General features: G+C 38.9%; 2 protein-coding genes and 1 pseudogene across 3 annotated transcripts; 2 read left to right on the top strand and 1 right to left on the bottom strand.

Annotated features, from left to right (window-relative positions):
- The first annotated feature begins 683 nt into the window (after positions 1 to 683).
- On the top strand, positions 684 to 1,187 carry LOC121784444 (annotated as a pseudogene).
- A 3,256-nt stretch (positions 1,188 to 4,443) lies between these two features.
- On the top strand, positions 4,444 to 11,994 carry LOC121783293 (mitochondrial proton/calcium exchanger protein-like). Of its 2 annotated transcripts, none has more exons than XM_042181320.1 (15): positions 4,444 to 4,599; positions 5,441 to 6,124; positions 6,200 to 6,512; positions 7,296 to 7,442; positions 7,599 to 7,687; positions 7,806 to 7,898; positions 8,407 to 8,533; positions 8,849 to 8,913; positions 8,997 to 9,171; positions 9,678 to 9,881; positions 9,976 to 10,023; positions 10,274 to 10,417; positions 10,588 to 10,670; positions 10,949 to 11,064; positions 11,571 to 11,994. In XM_042181320.1, the coding sequence occupies exons 2-15, from the start codon at positions 5,532 to 5,534 to the stop codon at positions 11,651 to 11,653; spliced, it is 2,280 nt and encodes a 759-aa protein (XP_042037254.1). In that variant the 5' UTR covers positions 4,444 to 4,599; positions 5,441 to 5,531; the 3' UTR covers positions 11,654 to 11,994. The 2 variants fall into 2 exon arrangements, with proteins under 2 accessions (XP_042037254.1, XP_042037255.1); XM_042181321.1 differs by lacking the exon at positions 4,444 to 4,599 and adding an exon at positions 4,780 to 4,802.
- Positions 11,995 to 12,346: 352 nt separating this feature from the next.
- On the bottom strand, positions 12,347 to 17,831 carry LOC121783418 (leucine-rich repeat receptor protein kinase HPCA1-like). The gene is made up of 19 exons (XM_042181485.1): positions 17,528 to 17,831; positions 16,768 to 16,891; positions 16,589 to 16,660; positions 16,437 to 16,511; positions 16,296 to 16,367; positions 16,047 to 16,214; positions 15,881 to 15,955; positions 15,736 to 15,807; positions 15,567 to 15,635; positions 15,424 to 15,492; positions 15,284 to 15,358; positions 15,125 to 15,196; positions 14,918 to 15,049; positions 14,379 to 14,839; positions 14,153 to 14,302; positions 13,943 to 14,082; positions 13,578 to 13,797; positions 13,108 to 13,343; positions 12,347 to 12,969 (listed from the first exon to the last, which is right to left on the bottom strand). The coding sequence occupies exons 1-19, from the start codon at positions 17,616 to 17,618 to the stop codon at positions 12,445 to 12,447; spliced, it is 2,898 nt and encodes a 965-aa protein (XP_042037419.1). The 5' UTR covers positions 17,619 to 17,831; the 3' UTR covers positions 12,347 to 12,444.
- Positions 17,832 to 18,262: the final 431 nt, after the last annotated feature.

The raw sequence follows: 18,262 nt of genomic DNA, 5'->3' as shown, positions 1-18,262 counted from the left end.
AAAATACAATAGTTACTATTTTTCTTTTCAATGGTCTTGGCCATGTGCAAAAAATGACGACTTTTGATAATATTCAGACATTTGTTGTATGTGCAAGAAAGAAACAACAGAAAAGAGAAAATACTTAGTTTAATCAAACAGTGTTCGTTAGAACATCATTACAATTTACAAAGCACCATTTTGTTCATGCATGAGATAGGTGCAAAAATTTGAATTGTAATTTAATACTATTTCATTTTCAAACTTTACGAGACTAATTACATTTTGTGATTAAATGGCTATTATCCATTTATATTATTTAAAGTTTTTTCATCATACAAGTGTTTCATTAAAATCATTCTGTGACAACAATATCATATTATAAGATGCGACTATATGAAAATATAGAAAGTTCTATATCCTTTTGTTCTCAGTGTTCTATATTATTTGTTATATTAAAATCAAATAGCCTCCATTTCAACCTATTATACGTAGTTGAACGTAATAATCCACACAACTAGAGCCACATTTCTTGAAGTATATTAAATACTAGTAATTTCTAAGTCACCTACAAATAAAATTTACATGTTGATCACCAAAACCCACCTAATAATTCTACATCAAATACTATATATATATATATGCACATACATCAACCAAAAATATTACTGATCAGATCATACAAACTAAAACAAAACAAAAAAATGAACATAGTGCATCAAATCTATGTATTGAAGATTGCAATAATCTTCTCTATGTTCATCTCCCAAAATCTTGCACAAGTGCAACAACAACAATGCATGAACGAGCTTTAGCCGTGCCTAAACTATCTTAACGGAAACACCCGACTGTCAGATAGTTGTTGCCAAAATCTCGATAACGTTATTAAGTCAATGCCGGAGTGCCTATGTGCTATGATAAGCGCTAAGGGTGCCGATCTAGCTCAGCAATAGTTATTAAGTCAATGCCGGAGTGCCTATGTGCTATGATAAGCGTTAAGGGTGCTCGACAACAACAATGCATGAACGAGCTTTAGCCGTGCCTAAACTATCTTAACGGAAACACCCCTATCAATTCTCTTGTCATTGCTCGGGAGATGTGGGCAACGTATCAACCTGTTAGGGTATGTGACAGGCACGCCCGATACGAGATCTAGGAATACGGTTCAAAATTCCAGTAGCTTGAAATTAATGTTTTCTCGAATTTGAGAATGTTTGTTGTTGCATCATTTGTAATTTTACAAGCGTCTTAGTTATGTTGTTGAAGTCAGTCACATATTAAAGTTTTTCACTTTGGTTCTAAGTAAGGAGATATGTATTTATTGTGTCACGTTTGAATTTATTTGTTATAAAACATTAATGTTTACCGTAGGTTTTGACCTATTTGGATTGAGAAATTTCGGAAGAAGGGATTAATGTTGACACTGATTACTTATTATGGTATTATTGAAGATGATGAATAATTTATAGTTACTCTTTGGTAGTAGTTCATAGCGGCCCAGGCCCAACTTTGAGAAGAGAATTTGTACACCGGTTATTACAACCCAAACTATACTATTTTTCTTTCCAAAAGAGGCCCAGTTTGAAATTATTCGTGATTTTAGATATTTATTCATTTCTTGATGTTGGAACTTATCAATGTACCTCTCATTTTGTATAAAAATAAGTTTATATGCGATGTTGTGATATAAATTGTTAAATAAAGCTTATCGGTGGACGAATGCCTAATTTATAAAGTATAGAAATATAGAGATATTGTAAATAAAGTAAAACCGATAAAGAAAAACTATGGTGGATGAAATTTCTTTATATATAAAATAGACTAATTTTGCTAGACAAACTAGCATTTAAAAATGCAACTAGTTTTTATGGACATATGAATTATCATACTAGTAGATAATAATATACTCTATTTACGTCAAGCTAATCAAGATATTTTTGTCAAGAGACTATGTAAAGTAATGATATCGAGTTATGTTGCGAGAGAATAATGTAAATTAGCAAAGATTGACGTAATAAAATTTGAGATTGAATAGAACAGACATTAAAAAATGAGTAAAATAAAAAATAAAATGATTGGTTTTTGAAAAAAAAAAACTAGCTCATTTAATCGAAAACATAAAAAAATGTGATTTATTAATGTAGGAACTGGGCCTTTTGTGATGCCATTGTATCGTGCATGCGCACGAAAGGATAATTTTCAATTAGCTTCTAAAATACAAATTTAGATATGATTTTTATTTATCCTATTTAAAAATCGATAGTTTAAATATTTTAATAACACCATTGTTATTCTTTTATTCAGTGAACTCAACTTCTATTGTTAAATTAACACTATTAATTTTACAAACCACACATGAAATGATGAAAAATCATGAGTTTGTTAGAATTTTATAGACTAAAAAAGAAAAACATAATGTATTTATTATTTAATATTGCAACAGTAATACACTTGACTTTTCTAATAGGAGTAGCAAAGGTACAACACCGGAAGCGCGCATTCTGTTGGTTGTACGCTGTTCGCCGCAGCTGACAACTCCATACCCAGTCTCATGCTCTAAGAGCATCTCCTATGGCGCCCCTCCGGTAGGACGTCCGGTCGGACACCGGGAAGGGCGACGGGACGTCCGCCGTTGGGAGGTCGGAGGTCGGATACGGACGTCCCGTGAGGACGTCGGGTGTCCTCGGACATCCCGGCGACGGGCGGGCGGACGTCCGCCACTGTGGCTTCAACTCGGTCGTCCGGTCGGACGTCCCGTTTTTTTTTTTTTTTTTTTGAAACTCTATATATACGACTCGTTGAATTTTATTTCATTCGCACCACTTGCGTTAATAACAAGTTTCTCTCTCTACATCTATAATCTCAAGTATATCTAGAATGTCTAGTGAAAGTGATAGCGAGAATGAGTTGGAGGTTGTTGTTTCAGGTGCTATACAGAGGCTGCTACAACAGAGGTTGCAGCGGCGGCAGCAGGCGGCGGTACCTCGGCCGATCCATCGTCGAACTCAAGTACCCCGTGACCACATTGCTGCACATATTCGGTTGTATGCGGACTACTTCGCTCCGCAACCGCGTTTTGGGGAAGCCTTATTCCGGCGACGCTTTAGGATGCATCGTCCGCTGTTTCTGCACATCGTGGGTGCTTTAGAGAGTAGATACCTGTTTTTTAGGATCAGAGAGGATGCAGCTGGCAAACCCGGACTCACGCCCTTGCAGAAGTGCACTGTCGCAATCAGACAACTGGCGTATGGAGGCGCGGCCGACATGTTCGACGAGTACCTCCACATTGGCGAGTCCACAGCAGTCGAGTGTCTGCAAAATTTTTGCGCGGGCGTGAGAGCGATATTCGGGGAGCGGTATCTTCGGAGTCCGAGCCCCGAAGACTGCCAGATGCTGATAGATATGCATGGGTCGGTGCACGGGTTCCCTGGGATGTTGGGCAGCATAGATTGTATGCACTGGGAGTGGAAGAACTGCCCCGCCGCCTGGAAGGGGATGTACACTACCGGCTTCAAAGCCAAGCATCCCACGATGATCCTTGAAGCTGTAGCTGACTACCGGTTGTGGATATGGCATGCTTATTTTGGAGTCGCCGGGTCCAACAACGACATCAACGTTCTCCAGTCGTCGCCCCTGTTCAACGATCAGTGCAATGGCGTTGGTCCCGCCATCAGTTTCGTCGCCAACGGCAACCAGCATAATATGGGGTACTATTTGGCAGATGGGATATACCCAAACTGGCCTGTCTTTGTGAAGTCAATCAAGCATGCGACCGGACAAAAGAAGACATACTTTGCGAGCCGTCAGGAAGCAGCGCGCAAGGATGTGGAGCGTGCATTTGGTGTGCTCCAGAGTCGGTGGGCGGTAGTGAAGGGTCCTGCACGGCAGTGGTATATTCCCAACATCGGCGATGTCATGTACGCATGTATCATAATGCACAACATGATTGTCGAAAATGAAGCTGCGGAACTGACTCAGTGGACCAATGAAGATGATACGGGTGCAGGTCCAAGTCACGGCGTGGCCACCGCGAATGTGAATATGGGGGTACCTCATGGAGAGGTCGAGCGGCTGCGTGCATTTGCCGACATGCGGCAAACAGATGCCCATATTCGACTTCAGCAGGATATTATCGAAGAGGTTTGGACTCGGAGGGGTTGACGTGATAATGTATGAATTTTTTTTTTATTAGTGTGTAATTTTTTTTTTCGAATCATGTATGTTTTTTCCGATAAAGTTGTTAATTTTTCCCGTTCGTATTCTCGGTCAAATTTTATTTCCGTAAACGTAAATTGTTTTATTTGTGAATTTATGATTTTTTTATTGCGGGATGTCCTAGTGGGAAGGGCGATGGGAAGGGCGGATATGCATGAGATGTCCTAGTGATGTGGCAGTGGGGTGGGATGTCCTAGTGACGTGGCAGGAGGTGTTTTTGGGATGTCCTATTGGATGTCCGAGTGGGATGTCCGCCCACTGGAGATGCTCTAAGCTCATTCGAGCTTCTATATCGCTCCTAATCTCTACCGAAATTCTGATTGAAAAGGTTGAGAGAATCGAAGAGTAGTATCGATTTTCGTTCGCTTGTTCTTGGTCGATTGTCTCGTCAGCGTGCATTGCGAGGTAGGGATTTATCGTTGAATTTTTCTCGAATATTCCAGTTTCCATTTCTATTTTCAGACTACTGACGGATTATTCGCGTCCTAGTGTTGCGCAAATGTTTTCATTTTGTTTATCGCGTTTTCTGGATTTCTGCGAGGCATTTTTGTTGGATTGATCATCGTTATTCATCTTCGTTGAGCTTGAATTGTTGCCAATATGTGATGGTATGCATTGATGATAGCGTAGAAAGGAAATTGAATTGTATTGTATGTTTGTCGTTTTACGAGCTTTTCCAAATGCGAACTTGTTGCCTTTTTTTGTCTGGAGCTGAAAAATAAGAAGAATTAGGAATTTAACTCTCTATATTCGATTGCAATTGGTTTAGAAAATACTGATTTATGTATCATCTTTACCTGATTGGTCGTAACTGTGTTATCAATTCTCTATTCGACATGAGTTCGTATTTGAGACAGAATCTTGGAGTAACTGAAACACTATCTCTGAATGAAGCAATCAGGTGACTGTATAATTTACTGAAACGTATATCCTTGAATTGGTAAAAATTTGTAAACAGCTGAATATTTTAGAAGTTGGACTGTTCGTGAAAGACATCGTATTATCTATGAAGATTGAAGAGCACGGCTATAGGCATATTTGTCGTGTTAACAACTTGGAACATGTCTTCTCCAATGCATGTTGAATTTTTCGTAATAAGATTGAATTTGAATTATGTTTAGTGGGCATGACAAGAGAATTGATAGGGGTGTATGCTTTTATGTAGAAGCTCTTTAACAGCTCGTGTTAAAGAGACTTGTTTAATACATAAATGTGTTTTTTTACTGATTATATCTATGATATGCAGTTGACACTGACGACCGTGAATCTTCCAGTTATAGAATTATTGGAATGTGCTTGGATATGCACTGGTAGTTAATATTAATATTTTGTGCATTATGGCTTCAAGAGCAATATTGCAAAAGAGAAAGTGTCTGCTTGATTCTGTCAAGCGGCCACATTATTTAGCTCAAAGGTTCGTCTGTAATGACCATGGGAGGTTGTTGGACGCTCCTGATTCACAGTGTGGGAGCTGTCCTGTGATTCTTTCTTATTCAGATAACCGTGAGAAAGAGGATTCTCACTCTCTAACCAGACGAATGGCACAGCGAACTCTGCCAAAAAAGTATGCTGGCCATTATATTTCCAAAGTTCCAAGTTTTCACCGGGAGATTGGAGTACATGGGGAAGTTAACCCTTTGGGATTTAGGTGGACAATAGAGTACGCTCGTCATCTTTCAACTGCTCCAGCTGGTAAGACTGAGTTAGACAGTGGTGATAATATAAAAGAATCTGTTAAGCCGAAAAAAGAACCTTCACCAGAAGAATGTGATCAGGCAGTTGAAGGTTTAAGCTCCGTGAAAGCCAAAGCTAAAGCTAAAGAGAAGCAGTTGCATGATTCTTCAAAGGGCGAGAAATTTATACTCAAAAAGATGCGGGCTATCCTTTTAGGAATTGGTCCAGCTTTGAGAGCTATTGCTGCAATGAGCCGGTAATCTAGATTCATTTTTTCTTGTTGTCTAGTAAAATTTATCGTGATTGTCTCTTACATTTCCTCTTGATATAGGGAAGACTGGGCAAATAAGTTACGGCACTGGAAGGACGAGTTTAAATCTACAATGCAGCATTACTGGTTGGGAACGAAGCTACTATGGGTTGATGTTAGGATAAGCTTAAGGCTATTGTTAAAACTTGCTAGTGGGAAGACTTTGTCCAGGAGGGAGAGGCAACAACTAACACGAACAACTGCAGACATTTTCAGGCTAGTTCCTTTTGCTGTCTTCATTCTAGTTCCATTCATGGAGCTCTTGCTGCCTGTGTTCCTGAAACTGTTTCCAAACATGCTACCATCAACCTTCCAGGACAAGATGAAAGAACAGGTAAAGTAGTACTAGTCTAAGTAGAATAGCTCTTCACTGTCTGACATTCTCTTTTATGTTTGGTTGAACTGATCAACCAGACCCTCCTTTATTGTTTATCCTTTTGGTGAGTTAGTATCTTTCAATTGGTTTAAGACACTGTTTGTCAGTCTGTCCCTAGCTTACACTTAATTGATAAAAAAAGGATTTTAAACAGGGGAATCTCTTAGTTTTCTGTACACTGTTTTTTTTTTAAATTGATACCCATGCAAACTTCTCAGTTGTCAATTTTCTTATAACTATGTCCAAACGGGAATGTGCTTTTTTCTGTTTTGTTTGACGCATCCATAAATATATGGGGGTACGTCAAATCAAATGTAGTTCCATACAAAAGTTGGCTGAGAGCTACACAATTTTCTTATTCCAATGGTAGTAATGCTATGATATGAGCAAGGAGGTGTGAAAATGCTTTATTGAGCCTTCATTTTTATGCTATAGCGTGTTTTCCTTACAGAATTTATAGACTGATGATCTTAACCAGCCTATGGAACTTTACGGGAAATCTTATTGGTTCTCGAAATTACTTACTTAAATTTGTCTGCTTATACCCTCTCTTTTTGTTTGGGAATTACTTTAGGTTCAGGCATGCATTAATTTATTCTGCCTTCAGACTGTAGTTTATCTTATTTCCAAACTTAGAATTACTTTAGGTTCAGGCGTGCGTTAATTTATTCTGCCATCAGACTATTTATTTCCAAACTTACAAATGTGTATCATAATATCATTGAAATCTTCATTTGACAGGAGGCCCTGAAAAAGAGGCTCAATGCAAGGATAGAATATGCAAAGTTTCTTCAAGAGACTGTTAAAGAAATGGCAAAGGAAGTTCAGAGCTCAAGAAGTGGAGATGTAAAGAAAACAGCGGAGGATCTTGATGATTTTATGAGCAAGGTAAGAAGCCAATATGCATTTTATTCTTAAACTGGAATATTAAAAAGTCTTCCAAACAAGGAAAAACAACTGCTTACTCTAGGGTAGCTTTCTTTTAACTTGTTTTTTTACCTATGTATGATTAAGTGTAATATCCTCACAATTTATTTTGGTCAGGTGAGGAAAGGAGCTCCTGTTACTAATGAAGAAATTTTGGGTTTTGCCAAGTTGTTTAATGATGAGTTTACCCTGGATAACATCAGCAGGTAATTACTGATTAACTCGCACAGTTCAGGGTGCTTTTCTCTTCCTTATAACCTGAGGCATTATTTGGTGTGCACAATGCTTTGATGATAAAGTTTCTTCTGATCCACATGGATGCAGGCCACGGCTTATGACTATGTGCAAATATATGGGAATTAGTACTTATGGTACTGATGCATATCTACGGTATATGCTCCGAGACAGGCTTCGGAAGTAAGTTACTTTATTATAGCTTCAATTTTTTTATTGTACATTAGCGTTTTTAATTCATATTTTTTTCTGCTTGAAGCAATTTTTACTTTCACCTTTTTTAGATATCAGATCGAGTATTCTAGAACAGCATCAGATTGTCTGTCTATAATCTCGGATTGGTTTTGTTTAATTTTATGAGCTTCCATGAATTTTATTTTGTATAATATAACGTATAAAGTTCCTTTTATCCTCGTGGATGTTACTTATTGATTATAATACTCAACACAAGTGTATACACACCATGGAATTCAAACTATTGTGTTTTGGTTGTCTATTTTAGTATTTTATAAATCTTGCTTCTAAGTGTCAGCTGTAAAACAGTTATTAAGGAAATATCTTGGAATTTATTGTAGAGCAGCTTATTTGCTTCTGATGGAATTACATGATTCTAATCAAAAAACATGATACAATAGTATAGAGTTTATTGATAGATTATTTACTTTAAAGCTATCTGGTTTTCTCATTGCAGGATAAAGACTGATGATAAAATGATCCAAGCTGAGGGCATAGAGTCTCTTTCAGAAGAGGAGCTCCGCCAAGCATGTCGAGAACGTGGATTGCTTGGGCTTCTCTCAGTTGAAGAAATGAGAAAACAAGTTGCTTATTGTTCTTTAAACTCTTGCTATAAGAATATGTCCATAGAACTTTATATTGTTTCTTCCAAACAATCACAAAAACTACCATGCTCTATCTTTTTTTTATTTGGAATTTTTCTTTATCTTTAATCGTGTGGAACCTAAGTTTTTCTTTGAAATCATGCTCAATATGCTGTTTTACACATGCTAGCATGAGTTTTCCTCCTTTATTATATTTAATTTAATTAGGATAAAACCCAATGAAAGGTATCCTAGACCTGCAGACTGGAATTTGGAATTTATAATTTTTATTTTTTATTTTTTATTTCTTTGCAGCTTCAAGATTGGCTGGACTTATCTCTCAATCATTCAGTACCATCTTCTTTACTAATTCTGTCTAGGTAACCTAAATTTCCACTGCCTATATGGCCTTATAAATTCCACCACTGGTAACCTTTCTTATATTTTTGGCACTCCGGTACAGAGCATTCAGTGTCTCCGGTAAAGTTAGGCCAGAGGAAGCTGTCCAAGCGACACTCTCATCTCTGCCTGATGAGGTGGTGGACACTGTCGGTATAACATCTTTGCCATCTGAAGACTCTGTCGCAGAAAGGAGGAGGAAGTTAGAGTTCTTGGAAATGCAAGAAGAATTAATCAAGGTAGCATCCAAGTTATTACTTTTGCTGCTCTCAGTTGTAGTTAAAGAAGAATAGTGTGTCATGTTGTCAATGCCTGGTTGGTACAGCTGGCATGTGACTGCATAACTTCCCTGGTCTATCTTTTGCTCGTATAATGATGATTAGTCCATCTGTGAAAATCTATTCAGTGTGTTAATATTACATCTATTGTTACAATCATGCAAAAGCCAGTGTTTTTCATACACAATGATCTGTCATGTGGTAGATTTAGATTTACTATATGTCATATATTTCACTGACGCACCTAACTTCCTTGGAACTACCCTTTAGTAGGCATGTAGTGGTAAGCTATAGCAAACAGATATTGATAATTCGTCTAATAAGTTGCCTTACTCCCATTTCTTAACATCCGATGTTAATTATACATATTCCTCGTATTTATCATGTTTTAGTTTAATCATGCAGACTATTTCACTAGAATGTGCTTCATTGGTTGTTGGTTACTAATAAGAAGTTCTTTATTACAGGAGGAGGAACAGAAAGAAGAGAAAGAGGAGGAAGAGCAGGGCAAGTTGAAGGAATCTGTCAAAGAGCAGAAGGATGTGGCCTTGGAAGAGATGGTAGATGCCACTGCTAAAGAAGTACAAGAACGCGAGAAGTCAAAAACTTTAGATAAGGATGAACAACTTAGTGAGCTCAGTCGTGCATTGGCTGTATTAGCATCTGCATCGGTATGTGCCATTTTTCTTTCAGTGAGGGCCTGATGCTATGGCCGGTTCATATAGCAGATTGCCATAAATGAATGACTTGCTTTGCTTTTGTCAGTCTGTGACCAGGGAGCGTGAAGAGTTCTTAAGCCTTGTCCAGAAAGAGGTAAATATTGATATTTGCTAATAATTTCTTGAAACGGCTAATATGTTATGAAACCTTGGACCTGTATAGATTGCAAATATAATTATTCACTCTTCAATTCCATACATTCCTTCTTTACTGCTCTAATCTTCATCTTTATTATCTCCATTTCCTGATCCTCGCTTTCTTTTGTTTATGTCAAGTTAAACCCATTTTTTTTTCTTGATTCTCAAATCTTTCAGTTTATCACTCATTTATGTGTGATCTTCAGGTAGAGCTGTACAACCACATTGTGGAAGAGGGCACTGATGGAGAAGCAGCAGCTAAAAAGGCATATATAGAAGCTAGAGAGGAAATTGATCATGATGCTGAGAAAGCAGCTGGCGATAAAGTATCTTCAGCACTCATAAATAAGGTAAGAATAACTTTTGTGGATTTTTGTTGCTGTACTTTATGATTCCCTCCTTTGATAGTTATTGGACCTGTGCATCGGCGTTACTATATTCTATTTTTTCCATGATAGCTGGGTGTTTGTGTGGATCTAGAAGTTTTCTCACATATTTGTTGGTGCCTTGTGCTGTGTAGGTTGATGCTATGCTCCAAAAGCTTGAAAAGGAGATTGATGATGTAGATGCCAAAATTGGCAATAGGTGGCGGTTGCTTGATAGGTATTTTACCATAGTGGTTATACTGAAGCTATATAAGTATTTATTGAAAGCTCTGTGTTGATCAAGTGTTTAAAGTTACAGAGGATCATTATAAGAGCATTTTCCTCATTTCGCTGTTACAATGAGTACAAAATATCTTCTGATAAATATCTTGCTTTATTATTCGTATTGTCTTCGAACGAACCATATGTGAAAAATCATTCTCTGACATAATACTATCTGGTGAAGCTAATTTTTTTGCTGTTTATATTATTTTAATGAATAACTTTTATGGCTAGGGATTATGATGGCAAAGTAACTCCAGAGGAGGTTGCATCTGCTGCCACATACCTCAAAGCTACCTTAGATAAGGAGGGAATTCAAGAATTTATCAGCAAATTGTCGAAGGATCGAGGTCAGTTGTGTTACTTATCTTCCCCAATCTGCCCCCACCTTACTCCTCCCTTTGAAAAGAGTATTTTAAAATTTGCCGAACATGCTTGATTCTTTTGTGGAGACGTAAGGATCTCGTATTGACTGTGCAGAATAGCTCAAAGCTACTACAGTCGATATAGTATTATTCTGGTTGGGAACAGAAATATTACTATGTTGATTCATCTGAACTTTAATGGTATTTTTTTCTTTGGGGTAGATCCAAGAAAAGGCCAAAAAGGTTCCCAAATGTTTACAGTTTTGGGAGAAATGCACAGCACTCTTGAGTTTCTCCCAAAATTGTAAACATAAAAATAGTTTCCCATTTTGGGGACCTTTTTCTTGGATCATCCCCAAATTAGATAAAATCCGGACTTTAATCCTCCTAGTGCTATTTTTTCCCTCACATTTTGTTTGGTATGTCACGAGGTCAATTTGGGGCGATCTTTCCTGCTTGATTTGATAATTATGCTCCTGTTCTTGACACAGATGGGAAAATTCTTGTTGAAGATATTGTCAAGTTAGCCAAGCGATCCGAAGACGATGAAAATGCCGAAGATGGAAAACCATAAAGCAAAATCTCTGGTAATCAGCAAATAATCTTGTGGTTCTATCAGATTTAATGAACTGCTGCAGTTTTAGTGACAGTAGGCTGATGTCGAAACTTGAAGGCGGTTCTTTTATATCTTCTCCGTCCATATAGAGGAAACTGTTACGCTCAAGATTGCGCGATAAACATTAGCATGGTTTTAGACAACTGATGTCTCTATAGGTTACAAAATTGAAGCATGATTTCTGTCTCTGCTCAATTCATTTTGTAATTTTTTTTTTGTATATGATTTGTGGTGTATGTCTCTGAGAAGTAACTATCAGTTAATAAATAGAAGGATATGTGACATCCTAGATTTCTTTATATCTGCTCTTTTTCGTGTTAATGCTTTTCATAATATTCGGAACCGTAACATGTGGTTAGTCGCCGGTTTTCTCCCAAAAACGGGGAAAATATAGATTATTGGAAAAAACAGTTAAACCGTGAAAATCAAGGGTTTTGAGCAGAAACCAAAACTGCCATTACTTTTTTGTTTTGTCGGGTTAGACACGGTTCCATCTCTCTTGGAACCGAAGCCAGCGGTTCCAAAATTGGTCGCGATCCGAGTTGGTCGCATTACAGCCCTACTCTCCCACCCAGAAGAAGAAAAAATAAGCTTTATTGATCAGAGAAAAGATTACAGAATTCCCAAACCTAGGATTCTGATTTTCCACAGTATTTCAATAGGTATATCAATAGACCACAAGATAAATGAAATTTATAGTACAACATATCTATTTTCAGTTCTATTAAAGCAGACAAAAAATTAACATTTTACTTTGGCTCAACTACTGAAACAAGTGCATACCTATTATCAAACCCAAAGGATTCACTCTCCGCCCCATCCTTCATCGCCAGAGAGTCATCGTATGGATGTTGGCGTACGCCGTTGCCGTGTCCGAACTCCGTGAGTGACGAGGAGGTTGAGGACGACCCGGATGTCGAGCTCGTGTTCACGCCTTCGGCCTGCAGCAGAGCTTCGAGGGTCTTCACGATCTCGCTCGTTGAGGGACGATCCGCAGCAGCTTCCTCCACGCATTGCATTGCCAGCTCGAGGAACCTATGGAACCCAATGAGTTGATCATGGCTGTTCTTTATTGCTGGGTCGATTTTATCGTTGAGTCCGTAGTGGGCATCGTCGTTCTTGTCCATCGCGATCCTCACCTCGCGAACGATGTACTTGCCCTTCTCTATCGGCTGACGGCCGGTTATGAGCTCGAGCATCACAACTCCAAGGCTGTAGACGTCGCTCTTCTCAGTTAGCTGTTGGGTCATGTAGTATTCGGGGTCCAAGTATCCCTACAAAGGTATATAATGTTAATATGAAATAATCTCCTTTTTGCATTGAGAAGACTCAGTCTATGGGTATTTTCAAATAAAGAAAAAAAACCGATCTTAATATGCAAAAAGTAAATAAATGTCTTATTTTGTACTCACCAGAGTGCCTTTCACTTGAGTAGAAACATGACCTTTTGAAACGTCACAAACCAGTTTAGACAGCCCGAAATCGGCAACCTTAGCCGTCAGATTATCGTCTAGTAAGATGTTTGTCGACTTCACATCGCGATGAATGATTGGAGGATGCGCCAGTTCATGTAAGTAGGCCAATCCTCTAGCTGAACCCAATGCAACCCTTATTCTCCTCATCCAGTCTAATTGGATCCCACTCTTTCCTGCACGTTATAGCATATTTTCGTGTTACATCACGTATAATACTATATCAAATCGTGCCTCATAGTACTAAATACTACAAGACTGATTAATATAATTTTAGCATTGTAGTAAATGTTCAAATATTTGGAGGGAAATAGGGGGTGCTCGAGCCCCCCCAAAATATATTCCCGTGTTTCTGTGCATTTTATCCAAGGTAAAGAAAAAAATTTGTGATATATCTTGCATTTTGCTACCTGATAAACTTTCACGGAGCGTTCCATTAGCCATGAACTCATATACCAGCATCTGCTCTCCTTGATCGAAGCAGAATCCGACAAGGCCAACGAGGTTCTTGTGATGAACTCGCGACAGCAGCTCGATTTCTGTCTTGAATTCTGTCCCTCCTTGCATGGATCCTCGCTCGGATCTCTTCACTGCAACTACCACTCCATCACTCAGAACTCCTTTGTACACCTGTAGAGAATATTCAAGAATTTTTTAGGCCAAATAAGTTCAGCCCAGTCCAGGCCTATATGATCCACTGGGCCGGGACAGCCAAAGTTCAGTAGTGTAAAGGCACAGCCCGGCCCCATACAGTAATTTGACAAGATGAGTTTACCTTGCCATAGCCTCCAGAGCCTATCTGGTTGCTCTCTGAGAAGTTGGTGGTGCACTTCTTGACCTCTTCGTAGGAGAACCACCGTGCCCCTTTCAGTTGTGGAGCCCCTCCCGTATCCCTCCCACCGGTTGTCCAAGAGGCTGAACATGAAAATGAGTTTGAGAAAGTGAAACATAAAATATGTGATGCATATTGTGCAAATTTATTTACCAAATGGATTGGACATAGACATGGCCTGCTCGGCTCGCCTTTTCTGGCGAACTGCGTACACAGCCAATGCAGCGAGCATGAGGACCAGAACCGCGCTTCCTGTCACTATCCCGGCTATGGAGCCGGTGGTGAGAACTCTCCTCCCCCCATCTGAAAGGCAGCCACAAACTCTGTTTATAACTAAACATTTTTTTAACTCGAGACCAATTTTCATTGTTTATTTTACCATCAAAGATGTATTCAGATGGTCTGAAGTAGTACAGTCCCAGCTCAGACGGCGCCTTGTATGTTCGTCTGCCGAGAGCAGACGCGACTGTCCTGATCTCCGATCTGCTGAAGTACTTGTCGTCGCTAGGGAATAGCTCAAGCTGCATCTGAAGATTATTCTCATTGTTCAAAGAGAGGTTCTGCAGAGATACTGATAGGCCTAGACTCACTGTGAGGCTCGTTTCCAAGGAACGGAACAGTGTGGCGTTTGATAAGTCCAGGGAAGAGGGCGCTACGAAGTACAGGATCCCTGCATATGGATACGAACAGGTGCAGCTTTCAGGGTTGAGTTTGAGGTGATCTGAGTCGCATTTTGCCATGCCACAGAGTGTGAGGCTGGTCGAGTATGGCTTCGCCTCTTGCTGGAGTTGACAGTAGATTTGGTTGGGATTGTTGGAGCAGACGGGGTTCCCAAAAAGCCTGTTTTTGCAGGAGAAAAAAACGGTTGCAATGAGCGATGTTAAGATGAAATAAGCATCAAGAGGTGTGTGGCCTTACATGAGTGTTTTGGTGAATTCAGTCCCGAGTTCTAGCTGAACTATGCCGTTGTTTTGGAGATCAACGAGCTGAAGCTTGTCGCCTATGTTGGCGCTGAGGTTTAGTTCTATGAATGCATTGTTCTTCATGAACCTGTTGATTAAAAATGTTTGTTGAAATCATTTTTTTGTTTCATTGTTTTTCAAGAAAATCTGTTTTTGGACTTACACTTGCTGAATTTGAGGTAGGCTGAAGATTTCTTGTGGCACTGCTCCATTGAAGGACCCTTGTTCAATCACTCTATGTAATCAAATCATTTTTATTAAATCAGGTTTATATTGATCTTGATTTTATTAAATGCTTATGTTTTTGTAAAAAAATACTCACAAAGTAGCTACTGACTGCAAAGTGGAGAACCATGCTGAAGATCCAGTTAGATCAAAAGTATTGTTGCTTAAGTCCCTGAGAAAACCACAAGTTATGGGAATTTCTTCGAGAGATCGTAGGATAACGAGTGAGATTCTTACAGATACGTGAGGGAGTTCATTCCGGTTAGATCTGGTAATAAACCAGACAATTGATTGTTTGCCAAATGCCTGCATATTTAGTTGTATCCATAATCAATGTCAGAAAAAATTGGATGTGAATTTTGGGAGAGAGAATTGCTCACATGTTAATGAGATTAGTGAGGTTGTTGAGGCTCGGGACAGATTTAGTGAGGCGATTGCGATCAAGACGTCTGAAAAAGTTCAAGAAACATCGTAGTCAAGTGGTTTGTGCAAGAAAAGTTGAAACTGATGCAAGAAATTATGTGATCAGAAGACGGTGTTTCTACTCACAGAACTTCGAGTGTCTGAACACTTGCTAATGAAGTCGGAATCGTTCCTGAAAGTTGATTCCCATCCAAGAGCCTGCCAAATTTTGAAACCAACAAAAAATCAAGAAAAAAAGATGTAAAGTTTAGGACATGAGTTAATTACTTACAAGTGGATCAATGACATGTCTGGACCGAAGAGCTGCTCTGGGATGGAACCAGAAAGCTGGTTGTTGCTGAAATGGCTGCAGCAGATGTAATGGCATCATAAGCTTGAGATGAAAGAATGAAGTAAAAATGCAGCTAGTTTGGATTTTGGAAGGTTCTAGAACTCACAAGTGCCTCGCGTTTTTGAGCTGATTGAGGCCTGGGGTTGGACTAATGCTTGTTGCGAATGGGATCTGTCCTGTGAGACGATTGTCTGACAGATCGAGCCAAGTTAGCTTCGCGAGTTGGCCTATAGAAGGCGGTATTTCTCCGTTCAAGTTGTTGAAATTCAGTGCACTTCCAATGAAAGAGAGAAAATCAGACATTGCATTTGATGCATGAGAAAACTAGTACTTGAAAAGAATCTTGATTTCTTACAGAAAAGTTAGCTCGGGAAGACTTCCTAGTTCGCTCGGGATGCTGCCCATGAAGCTGCACCCTGAAAGCATCCTGCAGAGATATGCATATATTTGAAGAACTGATCAAATCAAGATTCGTGTGTGTGTGTTTTTGTCTTACAAAATAGCCAACTTCTTCAGATTTCCGAGCTGTGGAGAGATGGTGCCGGTTAGGCCAAGGTTGTTCGACAGATCTCTGTGAAAAACAGCTCCGAATAGTTAAGTTGAGACAGATTTATGACATTTTTAGCAGATGTAAGAAAAGGAACTCACAGTGAGAGCAGTTCACTTAGCTGTCCTATGTCACCACTCATTTTTCCTGTTAGCCCCATTGACGAAAGTTCTCTGCGTACGAAACACGATGAACGAGACGAAGATTTTGGACGCAAGTTATGCCAATAAATTAGGACAGTGTGAGCAAATCTTGACACATTTTGGGATCAGTGACTCACAGTGAAGTGACCCTTGATGAGTTGTCGCAGACAATGCCGTCCCAGGATGTGCACGGATCACCCGAGCTGTCCCAGCTTGGCGGAGTGTTGGTCCACTCGTCTTTTAGTGATCTTAGAGCAGCAGCTGCATCAAGAAACACACATTTTGGCTATGATCCTATGTTTTTGGACATGATCAAAACTAGGAACATATTTTCTTTATGAATGATGAACCAGATTATGTTATGAATTAGTGTAGAATCAACAAAACTATGATCCAATATTCTTTGTGAAAATTGAAATCCAAATTTGGCACACACACACACAGTAGATGTTGTTTGGAAGGAGAGGTTTCCACTATCTTGTGCATTAGTCACCTAATCACACAATCTCTTACACACACACACACACAAAAACTTGATGTTGTTTGGAATGAGATCCTTTACACACACACACACTTGATGTTGTTTGGAAGGAAATCATTTACACACATACACACACACACACAAACTTAATGTTGCTTTAAGGAAATCTGTTACACACACACACAAAAAAAAAAAACTTGATGTTCTAAGGATATCTATTACACACGCACACACACAAACTAGATGTTGTTTGGAAGGAAATCCTTTACACACACACACACACACACATACACAAACTTAATGTTGCTTTAAGGAGATCTCTTACACACACATACACACACACAAAATGTTGTTTTAAGGAGATATCTCACTTTATCTCTCACACAGTTGAAATTGTTTGGAAGGATAACTCTTACCATCCTTTGCATTAGTCGCAGCATACAAAACTCCAACATACATAGAGAAAATCAGCAGACAGCAGAAGAGCAGCCGTGCCGCGGCTGCCATGTCAGCTTCCCTTCTTAAAACACCAGTTTCAACACAAATCTGTGATCAATAACACACAAAACACAGCTACCAAATCTTGAAAACTACATAGTCTACAAACTACAAACAACCAAACTGTTTGTAATGAAATGCAAGGTTGTTTGGAAAGGCAGTTTGTTTTATTGATCGATGTGTAAACTAGTTTGTTCCGCCTGCCTTGTAAACAAGAAAATCCAGTAGATGACACCCGGTCAATTTATTTCATTGCATTAAAATTAGTTTCTTTTTCGTCTCCGTTTTAAAACTTTTGTGCAAGTGAAGCATCGTTCCGGCAGGGCCTACAGGAAATTTTTTTAGTATATGCTCATCAAATGAAATACGCGGTTAAATCACGAAGTTCGTTCATATTATGGCCTGTCTCGCACCTTTTGAAATTTGAATTATAAATCACGAAGTTAAAAAAAATGTAATTGATCCAAGACAAATTTTGTCTCGCACCTTTTGAAATTTGAATTATAAATCACGAAGTTTAAAAAAATGTAACTGATCCAAGACAATTTTTTTTTCCTAAGTTGGCACACATGTAAAATTCTGGTAATGTGAATGAAACGACGTCTTTTTGAGTCAAATAAACTAAAAAAATAAAATAAACTCCTTTCTCTAGA

The sequence above is a fragment of the Salvia splendens genome, chromosome 21 (genome assembly GCF_004379255.2).
Source record: "Salvia splendens isolate huo1 chromosome 21, SspV2, whole genome shotgun sequence".
In the NCBI taxonomy this organism is placed as follows: domain Eukaryota; kingdom Viridiplantae; phylum Streptophyta; class Magnoliopsida; order Lamiales; family Lamiaceae; genus Salvia; species Salvia splendens.
Note: the sequence above shows the minus strand (reverse complement) of the source record. Positions and strands in the feature narration are given on the sequence as shown.

Excerpts from the sequence above, each read along its gene's own strand:
- LOC121783293 (XM_042181320.1), top strand. The coding sequence starts at position 5,532 with ATGGCTTCAAGAGCAATATTGCAAAAGAGAAAGTGTCTGCTTGATTCT. Across the intron at positions 7,443-7,598 it reads TTGATGATTTTATGAGCAAG|GTGAGGAAAGGAGCTCCTGT; the intron begins GTAAGAAGCCAA and ends TATTTTGGTCAG. Across the intron at positions 10,024-10,273 it reads TAAGCCTTGTCCAGAAAGAG|GTAGAGCTGTACAACCACAT; the intron begins GTAAATATTGAT and ends TGTGATCTTCAG.
- LOC121783418 (XM_042181485.1), bottom strand. The coding sequence starts at position 17,618 with ATGGCAGCCGCGGCACGGCTGCTCTTCTGCTGTCTGCTGATTTTCTCT. Across the intron at positions 15,636-15,735 it reads GTTCAGACACTCGAAGTTCT|ACGTCTTGATCGCAATCGCC; the intron begins GTGAGTAGAAAC and ends GAACTTTTTCAG. Across the intron at positions 15,050-15,124 it reads CTACCTCAAATTCAGCAAGT|GTTCATGAAGAACAATGCAT; the intron begins GTAAGTCCAAAA and ends TTTAATCAACAG.